Source organism: Anopheles cruzii, chromosome X (assembly GCF_943734635.1).
Source record: "Anopheles cruzii chromosome X, idAnoCruzAS_RS32_06, whole genome shotgun sequence".
Classification (NCBI taxonomy): Eukaryota; Metazoa; Arthropoda; class Insecta; order Diptera; family Culicidae; genus Anopheles; species Anopheles cruzii.
Window position 1 is genome coordinate 6823913 of NC_069143.1, and position 11013 is coordinate 6834925.

The following is an 11013-nucleotide window of genomic DNA, read 5'->3' on the forward strand; positions in this document are numbered from 1 at the left end:
CCCCCCCCCCCCCCACCCCTCCAGACTCTATCGACTAGAGCGCAGATACGTAGCCCGTTGTTCCTACTCATGGGTAGGAAGAGCATGGGGCTTGTTTGTGCGTGCGTGCGGCTGGAATATCCAGATTCTGCCAGAAGCTGCTATCCTTTGGGATGGTGCAATTCCATCCCCCCCCCCCGCATTTTGGGCGCCGGTTAAATGTGCCATTCCAATGCCTTATCACCGGGCATCAGACCTTCTAAGGCTCGGCATCGATCGACAGAAGCACTCCGTTTGGTGGCCGTTTGACCTTTTACGTCCAAGGATTCCGTATCCCGGGTTTTGTGTTCTGCAAATTCTTGTCACGATGCGAAATTTAGAGGTTCTCTTTCTCACTCTCTCTCTCGCTCAAACATGCAGAAGTCACAGTCCGATGAGCTGCACGGTTTCCCCGACAGTCAGTTTGTCAGTGTGTAGGAAGGAAGGCCAAATTATGTGACAGATTTCGCCCCTATATGGGGCGGACAAGCGACCACGGTGACCGAACACTCAGAGGTTTGGTGAGAAGGTGGTTACGGTGACTTCTTGAACCGATGAACCAATGCTAATATGAAAACAATTTGAATCGAGCTTTATTCGACTGTTTAGATGACCTCACGACGACTCAATCGTTGGACACAGGATTGACACAGGAACGCTCGTGTTTTCCTTCTCCCGGGCTACCCGGACCGGTGTCTTCGGTGTCACGGTGCGCGACGTTTTTCCTTCCTTTTCTTCTCAAAATTTTGAGTCAGTTTCTGTTTGTTCTGAGCGAGGTCCAAAGAGAGGTCCGAAGCAATGGAAGCGTGTGGAAGCGCATCGCGCATCGGCTGAGGCTCGGCGCCCTGGTGTGCATGGGTGTGTGCCGACGCCCGGCGTGAGTATGGGTGCGAGTCTGTCCACCCGCCCAAACACCCGCCCGCCCGCTCGCCGGTCCGGGGTCCGGGGCCGGCTTAACGCATGCGCTGCCAACGGACCGGTTGTTGTTGTTGTTGTTGCTGCTGCGGCGGCGGCACGCAAACCGCTTCCTACGCAAGTTCCGGGCTTCCTGCGCGCACCACACGCAGCAAATGGACGGAGGCGAAGGCGAGAGGCGAAGGCGAGAGGCGAAGGCGAACGGAAGCGAGCGAGAGCGGGACGTGAGAAGCGACAAAAAAAATGCGACCCCCTTGTGGTATGGCGCGGCCCACCGGCGGCAGGGTCGCCGGTGGGCCGCCCGACAACGTCGGCGGCGGTCGGACCCGGCCGCCCGGCTGTGGCTGCTGCTGCCCACCACCACCACCACCACCAGCACCGCATCAACGGGGTGCGCGCACCGTCAGGCGTCGAAAAGGCGTGCGGCTCGCTGCCAGAACCTTAGTCGAGCGCAAGTCGAGCACCAGTGAAGAACGTTGCACCAGAGGCTCCAGGGAAAGACAAACCCCCCAGAGGGGCCAGAGAGACAAACAGAAAGAAAGAGAGAGAGAGAGAGAGAGAGCGAGAGAAAGTGAGACAGTGAACAGAACTCGCGCGCGCCAGTGTTCTGGGGTTCTGGGGTTCTGGTGTTCGGCATCTGAGAGAAGAAAGAGTGTAGTATAAAAAACACAACAGAACAGAAGCACAGAGAGAGAGAGAAAGAGAGATTGGGGTCGTCCGAAGAAGAAGCCTTCTGCGCACAGAGCCTGCCGCTGCCACTGCCGGAGCCCCAAAAGTGCCTACACATCGGAACGGTTCTTATGCGCGCGCGCGCGTGTGTTTGTGTGTGTGTGTTAATGTAGGTGTTCCTGGGTGTTCCGTTGCGTCTGCCCCGTCTCCTAGCCACTTCTAGCAACGCCACCATCAGCCCCGCCGTCCGACAAGTCCACAAGCCACATCCAACGCGCGGCGAAGGCGGCAGCATCAAAAGGTGAACCAACTCCACTGGCACTGGCACCCCGGCATCCCGCCTCGGTGGTCGTCACCCGCCGGGTGTGCTGCCGTGGCCACCCAAAGACGAAAACCAAAAAAACGGTTGGTTCCTCAAAACCGGCACCCTTCTTGTCCCTTTAGCGGCCGGCCGGCGAGCACTTTGGTCTGTGGGACTGCGCACAAAAAGTCCCATCCCGGCCACCCAACGAAAGGGCAGCCCGTTATCCCGGTGTGCGCATGTGGGGGGTTACCTTGCAGCAGCTGCAGGACCTTGCAGCTGCCCTGGAGACTGTGCTGTGCCTTTCCCCTGCGGGGAAAACCCATAAAAAGGTTCTGTCTGTGGCCGTGAATGTGGCGCAGGATCTTGGTGCAGAAGGTTCCACGGTTCCGCGACAGGTCCCCGCGGTCCCCGAGGTGTCTGTCCCGGGGATCATCCTGTCCTCTGCGAAACCACCACCATCATTTCAACCCGGTCAGTTCTAATGCAGTGCCCGAGTGCACCGAAATTAGACGGAGCCAACAGAGGCAAACGTCAAACGATTCCCTTTACGAAAGTCGCTCCATCGCGTTGAGCTTCGATCCGATCCGGAGCCGACCTAAACACTTGTTCGAACGGAAGGGGTGTACTTGAAACTGCCTACCTCTGCCTGCGATCTAGCGAATTTAGCTGCAATTAAACCGAGAATTTTATCCGGATCCGCACGCCGTCAAACAGAGGTTAAGCCTCCCGCGCACAGAGAGAGAGAGCGAGCGAGAGAGAGACATGCTGGTGGGCGGCTGGCGGGCGTAGTAGCTGGCGAGAGCGCGGGAGAAAGGTTTTCTTCAAAGTCCGTTGCCGTTACTAGGGCTGCAACGCATCTCGCCTACATAAAGTCCCCGGCTGACAGGCCACTCAGGGCTGTCTGTGGATTCGTTAAAAACACATTCAAAACGGTAGCAAGCTCGGCACACCGTTCACGCATTCTCCTTTTTGGCGGAGCTTCCATTTTCCGGAAAATGGAAAACATATGACGGCAGGAAAGTAGTGTCCGCCATTAGCTCAGGTCCCATCTTTCAGGTAATTCCCGGTAATTCCGTGGCGGTAAAACTCCTAGAATCTTTCAGAAGCCGGATCCAATCGGCGGATCCAGGTTTTGAATACCCTCATCAGAAGTGAACCTCTGTGCTGTGCTGCGCGATCGTTATTCATCGCCGGAACACGGAACAAATAGTAGTCTGCAAAGAGCGCCCCATCTGGTGAATACAGCTGGGGGGTTAACAGTTCCCATCCGGCATTTTCTTCAACTTCGACCTAAATCCGGGCCCTTTTACGTGTAGGCTTCACCACCAGTGACGATTAATCGGTAAAAGAATCCCTTTTCTGTTTTGCCCATGCAAGCAGTCTGTTCTGCAAATGGGTTTCCTTCTTTCAATATGCTTTTCTTTAAGCCCGTTCCCAATACTAGGTCTATGCGTTGCAAATCGGACTTTTTATAAAATGGCTGTACCTGTCGATTGGGACTTCCCAGTTTAGCGGTTCATTCATCATTACCTTGTTTTGACATCAGGTAAATGAATCCAGGTCGCAAAATTTTTTTATCAGTTTGCGAACGGCCGTTGAAAGGGTTAGACAATGTCAACTTTTGTGCCTGAAAATGACGTTGTATGGGGATTATTATTTTTCTGCTCCTTTTGAAGAAAACTGCTTCGGAATCGCACCAAATGCTTGTTGGGACTTGTGTTTGGAAGATTGCAGTGCTTTAAGTGGTTTAAAAAATTCCAAAATGGCGATTTTGACTTAACAAAAAAAAGCGTCGAAGGACTCCAAAAAACGGACTTTTTGATGGGACAGAAAGGTGTGGTGTTTCACAAGCTCCTAAAACCTGATGGAAACGTTAATTCCGATCGCTACTGACAACGAATGGTCAATTTGAACCATGCATCGATCGAAAATCGACCAAAACGCAATTCTAGTGGTTTTCAATGGAGACGCCTAGTCCCTCATGGCCAGGCGCTTCCAAGTCCCAAAAAGCAAAACAGTTTCAGGAAACTATCAAATCACTTCGATGGGAGCTGCTATCCCTCCCCGCGTTATTCACCAGACTTGGTTCTTTCCGAATATCATTCTTTTTCATCGATGGGACACGTATTGGCTGAGCAGCCCTTCGTTTTTCTACGATGAACTCGAAATGGGATGACTAATTAGTTTACTTAAAAAGTCGAAGAATTCCTTCGACTGGGAATCCATGATTTAGCAGAAAGATAGGGGAAATGTATAGCTAGTGATGGCACATACTTTAATTAAAATAGAAAATCGCATTAAAATGTTATAATCTTTTATTTTTTGTTAAAAACAGTCCGATTTGCAACGCATAGATCTAGTAAGACATTTTTCTAAGCATACCCACTCAGGCACTCAGGCGTTTGGAAACAGTACTCAACTGCTGCCAATTCTTCGTCAGGAACCTTTTTTTTTGCGGTCCAGGTCGCTCTGCCACACACTGTCAGTCGCTGTGGATAGTCGACTGATCGTCAACCTTGTGTATTACTCGTGGAAGGGGAGCGAAGGTCAGGTGTCGCTTCAAGACACTGACCCTCTGAGAACCACCTTCAGGACCTTCTCCGATTGCCCGGGTGGCCAATCGCCAGCTCTATCGACCACAGCGTGGCGCAGCGCTGGACTTCCGCACACTTCGCCAACTTCGGCGGGCGCCCACGCCCCGATGTGGCCGTATTGTTCCTTCCTGACACCAGCGGTCCAGTGATGGCCGATGACAACATGACGGCCACGGTGACGGAACGATCGATCCGCAATTTAGTTGTTACTCCCGCACCCACCCACGAACGAACCCGTGTGGGTTGTCATTAGCCGGTGCCTGCCCTGCCCTGCCCTGCCCTGCCCTGCCCTGCCCTGCCCTGCCTGCCGGATTTGTTTTACTTCTCGCCAACCGACCAATTAACCGCGCGGTTCTCTGTCTCACTCGAACCACGGACATGCGCCACGATGCGCGCCCTCTTGAGGAGGCGTTGTTTTCAAATGCGCTGTTGGCTGCCGCTGCCGAGAATGTGTCACGGTCTTGTGTGTCTCGCCAATAATACTGTGTCGCTCGCCCGTCGACGCACCGTTTATGGGCATACGCGTTGGTCCGCGCGCGACCGCGGCCCGTATGGACCGCGATCCGAGCGATCCGATCCGAGAGTTGCGCTGCGCCAGTCAGAGAGCTGTGCGACCCACGGAGCGTGCGGAGAGATATGCGAAAAGGAAAGCGCGCAGTACCTCGCTCCGAATAGCTTCATCCGAGTGCGCGGCGGCGGCACCCAGCGCAAGATCCCAGACCCCCCCTGGTGTTGCTGGCCAGCTGCTACCACATCTCACAACCACCCCACCCATACCCATACCCTGGCAGGCTGCCCCGTTTGGGCGCTGGACGCCATATTTTGCGCACTTCCTGGGGTCGTTGTCATTGAGGCAATAAATTCTGATCCCAGAAGCCGCTGCTGCTGCTGCTGCTGCTGGTCGGCTTCCCAAAATGGGCCAAAAAGTGAAACCTCCTCCCGCCGGGGGTCTACGTCTGTTTTTGGGCACCTCGGCGAAAAGCCGGCTTCGGGCCGTGGCTGAGATCATCCCCACGCACCCCGCAGTTGGCCTGGGCCTGGGTGCCTTCGATACGGCATTTATTGCGCTGCGCGATGCTGTACCGCCTGTAGGTATCATTGACACCGTGTTCTGCCTTATTTGGCGTTTGGTGTTACAAAGTTGGCTCTCGAGCAGTTGCGCAGATGCAGACCAGACCGCGCCATACGGGCCCAGGGGCCGAGGTTCGAGGAGCTCAAGAAACATGCCAAATTTGGGCTCAAAATGAGTGGGGTGATCTCGATCTCTCGGTGCGACCGGATCGCAAAAGAGTCAATCCGGGCAGGCGACATTCGGACCATCTGTCGGAAGTCGCCCCGGGCGAGCGAGATGTGTTCTCGGCGGCGGGTGGGTGTAGAACGTAAACGACCGACTAGGGTGTAGGACGTAAACGAAAACGACCCAACTACTGAAGGAGAATGAAGTCCAAAATTGCACACGCACAAATGATTGCACTCGATTGTGTTTCGATTCGGTTTTAGCTCTTATGGGTGTGCGAATAGGTTTATGTATGCGATTGGTGTTGTAGGAAGCTTGAAAATCTATAGAAGGCATTTTAAAGCCCTACCTTTAGATTGAACTACTGTATGTCACCATTATTGCAACTGGTTTGCAATCGCCACCGCTAGCTTTCGCTTGCATTTTCTTTCTTGCTTGATTTTTTCTGAAGAAATACACTGTGCTACTCAGTATTTAGGTCTCCCTGCAACAACAATACACTTTCCGTTTTTAATCTCAGAAGAACGGACCGGGCCGTATTTATAACAAATACTAGCTGTTCCCGGCGCGCGTCGCCACACCTCATTTCATCCTCATTTCTCGATTATCCGCGATGAGGTACAAACGGACGGATGAAAAACATCTATTTTTGTACATATAGATCTCAGTGTTCAGTAAAGTATACTAAGAAAGTTAAAAGAATCACCAAAGGATACACATTAAACGAAGTAATATCTAATCGTTGCCCTACGAAAACTGAAAACCAAGATAAGTTAGTAGATGATCGTTATTTCAAGTGCATTTTATTCATTTCTGTTTCATTGTTCATCATGTTCCTTCATGTATTCTGTTACCAGGACTTTCAAATTGAAATAATGAAATAAACTTATTAAATTTAGGATGTTGCTGTTTGTGAATTTCAGAATGCTGTTGTTCTGACAAGTCTTGTCCTTGTTGTGAATCGATTCATCGGTTTATGCAGAAAGACTTTCGCATGATACGCTTGCCCACGAACTTCGTACCGGAATTACTATTCGCCGAATGTGTTTCTTAAGCTTGCTTTAATTTTGGCCTTGATATGAATGTTTGTGTGGATGCACAGGATGCGTGCCGTATGGAACGCTTTGTCGCAGACTTCACATATGAACGGCTTTTCGCCGGTGTGTGTGCGAATATGATTCACAAGTTGGGATGGCCGTGCAAATTTGCCAGGACAATGTGGACATGGATTTTTGTCCTTGTTATGAATTTTCATGTGGTTGCGTAAGATTGTTGACGCATGGAATGCTTTACTGCAGACTTTACACTTGAACGGCCTTTCGCCGGTGTGAATACGAATGTGATCGTTGAGTTGGTGTCGCTCTGCGAATTTGTCAGGGCAATGAGGACACTGCTTGTCCTTGTTATGAGTTTTCATGTGGACGGCCAGGTTTTTTGCCGCATGGAACGCGTTGCCGCAGACATTACACACGAACGGCTTCTCGCCAGTATGCTTCCGAATGTGATCGATGAGTTGGCTTTGCTGTGCGAATTTGCCATCGCAATGAGGACATGGATGTTGGTCCTTGTTATGAATTTTCATGTGCTGGCGCAGGTTTTTTGTCGCATAGAATACTTTAGTGCAGATTTCACACACGAGCGGACACTTCTGAAAAAAGATGAGGAGCATGTTACCACCGTTTCGTTACGAAAGCATGAGACATTTCATTATTAGAAGGTTACCTGAGCAAGTGATATGGGATATTCTTGTAGTTTAAGATATTCGGCGAAATCCATCGACGAAATCGACAGGCACTCAGACGTGGTTCTAGAAAGAAATGCGCTATAACACATATTTACTCTTGTCAACGTCATATTTCCTACAGTCAACTTACTCCGATGATAATGAAGCATTAGACGGATTAGAAGATGCCATTTTTACTCCAAGTATTTGTTAAAGACGAAAGCAAAATTGACCGTATCGCGTGCTAGAAAGGTTATTGTGCATTGAGACGGCTATTTTGACAGCTATTTTGCCGGCTATTTTTGACAGCTTCTATGCTGTCAACCCCGGAGAAAAAGCACGGCTTCTAAACGATGCTGTGAGTAGCAGAAGCTGTCAATTCAATCATTCAAAATAGTTTCCAAACGATACTGCGGTTCTTTAGAACCATTTATATCAGTGAGAAAATCATTATATCAGTGAGACCATTTACATCACTGAGAAGAAATAAGTTTCCGACAGATTTATTCACAACGACGAAGACAGTTGTGAGACAGGGCAGGAAAAATAAACATGTTTCACAAATAACATAGAAACAGAGCTCTGCTTTATGATTAATTAGATTTTTTTAAATGCCTACCAAACACTCATATAAACCAAGATCCTAGGCATCCGTTGAGGACGTTATCATTCGAATGAACAAATTGACAGCCTTCAGTAACTCACAGCATCAGTAAGTTACCGTGTGTATGTTTTTGCCCCTGGGCCACATAGAATTTCTCAAAAGTCGGTTAACAATTGCAAATTGGACAAGCGTTCCTCTGTAATAAACTGTTGGAATCGAAATGGCAACTTCGAAGCCATCTAAAGCTTCATTTTCAGCCGAGTAAGTTCAGGCGGATTGGTTTATTAGTTTTGGAAGTTACACTTGAACTTTTGTGTGAAAGGTAAATTCATTACATTTTTTATGGAGAACAATATTGGTCAAATGTTTACCACGATTGGCTTGGCAATAGCTCATTCGGCCGACCTATTTTTGAGTACGCAAAAAACGCTTCTCCAGCAATGTTGTGATCACATCATCGATCGGATGGAGAACGATTTCAGGATCAGGTTGTGGGTTAGATTCAAGTTTTATCCACCGTGAGAAGTTCGGCTCGGCTCGGGAGAGTACTAATCGGCATCCGTTTTGTTTCCGATTCGCGCAGTGGCAACAGGCGGAGGACTTCTCGCGCAAGAAGGAGATCCGGGCGTACATGTACAAGCTGCGCGAGCAGCGGCTGAAGGACTTTTACGCCAGCAACGACAGTAGCCCGCCGTACTTCCTGATGGATAATGCGAGCGCCACGTTCGGGCTGAAGAAGACGGGTGCGGTGACGGTGGGCAGCCACGGCAATTCGCTCGTCGACCAGAGCTTCGAGAGCTTCAAGACGAAGGAGATCCGCGACTCGGAGAGCCCGACCAGGTAACACGGCGAGGGGGGGCACCTTAAAGGCGCACCTAGGCTCACGCCACACTTGTGTGTGTGTTTTTTAGGTTCGGCACTCCAGCGGCGATGGCGACGGTGACGGCGGCGGCGGACGGAAGCAGATCCGGCTGGCAGATCCGGACGTCGGAGGAGGTGAGCGAGGACGGCAAGACGCACACGGTACGCAGCTCCGCCACCACCGAGGGCACGCAGGAGCTGGACGGGGGCGGCCGGGCCCGGTTCGCCGGTCGGAACGAGGAAGCGCACAGCGAGCGGTACGAGGAGGACCCCGAGAGCGGGCTCGCGGTTCGCAGTGCGGTCGCCCAGTCGGACACGTTCCTGTCGGAGGACCGCGAAGATGGGGCCGGCCACCGCCACCGGTTGGTGACAGCCAGCCAGACCTCCCACCACCACCACCAGTCGTCCTCCAGCAGCAGCAGCACCACCACCAACACCGACGGCAGCAGTGCCCGCCTCGGGTCCGTGCAGCTCTCGCAGGACCCGGAGCGCGTGCGGGAAGCATTCCGGCTGGCGGGGCAAGAGGGTGGCACGGTGGTGGAGCGCGAGGAGCAGCTGGTGAACGCGACCACGAGGATGATCACCGAGACGAAGCAGCTGGCCGACGGGACGACGGTGACGACGCGCACGTACGAGAAGGTTGCCGGTGAAGCTGAGCTGGAAGTGACGGGGGTGGGTGACTCGGCGGCGGTACCGATGACAACCCCCGGCACCCAGGCCAGGGTCGCCACCTCGGCCGAGAAGATCCTGGTGGAGGTGGATGCGGCCCACGAAACGTTCGTCCGGTCGCTACGCTCGGTATCGCCGGCCGCCGGCGGGGTGGACCAGGGCACCTCACCACCGCAAGGGGGTCGCAAGGGTCGCACCTCGCCGGCACCGGCTCCCGCCGTTCCGGTTCCGGAGGCAACTACATGCGATCGACGATCACGTCCGAGCGGAAACAGTCGCAACGCTGCGACACTGATGCAACCGGGGATAGTGGCGGCGGCGGCGGCCGAGCGGATCGGTCGGCTAGCCCCCGGAAGGTGTCCACGGGGACGACGGCGCAGACGAAGGCAGGGCGGCACGAAACCGCCGCTCGTGCGCAGCGAAACGTACGAGGAACGCTGCCGAAAGATCCTTGGCATGTCGGAAACGGCCACCGCCGCCGCCGCCAATGGTCCCGACCCGGCCACCGGTAGCATCTTCAGCACCTACGACAACACCGTGACGACGACGGTGACTGCGACGGCGGCAGCGGCGGCGACGGCAGCGGCGGCGGTGCAGTCACGCTCGGAGCAGCGCTCGGAGAAGCGACGCCAGCTCGAGCAGGAAATTCGCTCGATCGAGAGCGAAACCATAGGGCGGGCCGCGGCGAAGGAGGCCGCGGTAGAAACGGTGGAGCCGGCGGCGGCACCGAAAGCGAAGGATGCACCGGCACCGGCAACCCCAGGCACGGTGGCGCGTAACGTTTCCGTCGCCGAAATCACGATCGTCCCGATGATGGAGGCCACCACGCAGGTGGAGACGCAGGTGCGCACCACCACTACCACCACCGGGAAGGCGTCTTCCGGCGTGCGCCTGCTGACGAAGCAATCGTCCGACGGGAAGTTCGATCGGCGGCCCATCAGCACCAAGAGTTCGTCCGACTTTGACGTGAAGCGACAGACGGCGACGGTGGCGGCGGCTGCGTCCGCGCCGGTGCCCCGGAATCACCACATCACGGTGGCCAAGATCAAGATCGAGTCGGTGCGGGGTGGCGCCGTCAAGCAGCAGGTGGGCCGCGCACGAGGTAGTACCACCACCACCACCACCACCACCACCACTACCGGTAGCAGCGTCCGGCGACAGGCAGCTCACTGCGACTCGGAGTCCGACAAGGAGACGGGTGTGTCGGACAGCGAACCGGAACCGACCGAGACCGGAGCCGTGAGCGGTGCGTCGGGGGCGGCTGCGGGCCGTCGTCGCCGCCCACCGGCGGCGATTACTGATCGCAAGGACTCGGCTCCGGTTTACCGGACGACGGGTCGGGCACCGGCCGCCGACAAGTGCTACACGCGCTCCTCGAGCGACAATCATCTTCGCACCACCACCACCACCACCGGCAGC

At 53.9% G+C, this 11013-nt stretch overlaps 1 protein-coding gene across 1 annotated transcript in view; it reads left to right on the plus strand.

The window, feature by feature from the left end:
* The window catches only part of LOC128278482 (uncharacterized), a 29643-nt gene that overhangs the window by 3363 nt on the left and 15267 nt on the right, over nt 1-11013 (plus strand). The window contains exons 2-4 of the mRNA XM_053017217.1: nt 8648-8904; nt 8976-10143; nt 10426-10833. Coding sequence (XP_052873177.1) covers nt 8648-8904; nt 8976-10143; nt 10426-10833 — 1833 coding nt within the window. The remainder of the gene's footprint in view (nt 1-8647; nt 8905-8975; nt 10144-10425; nt 10834-11013) is intronic.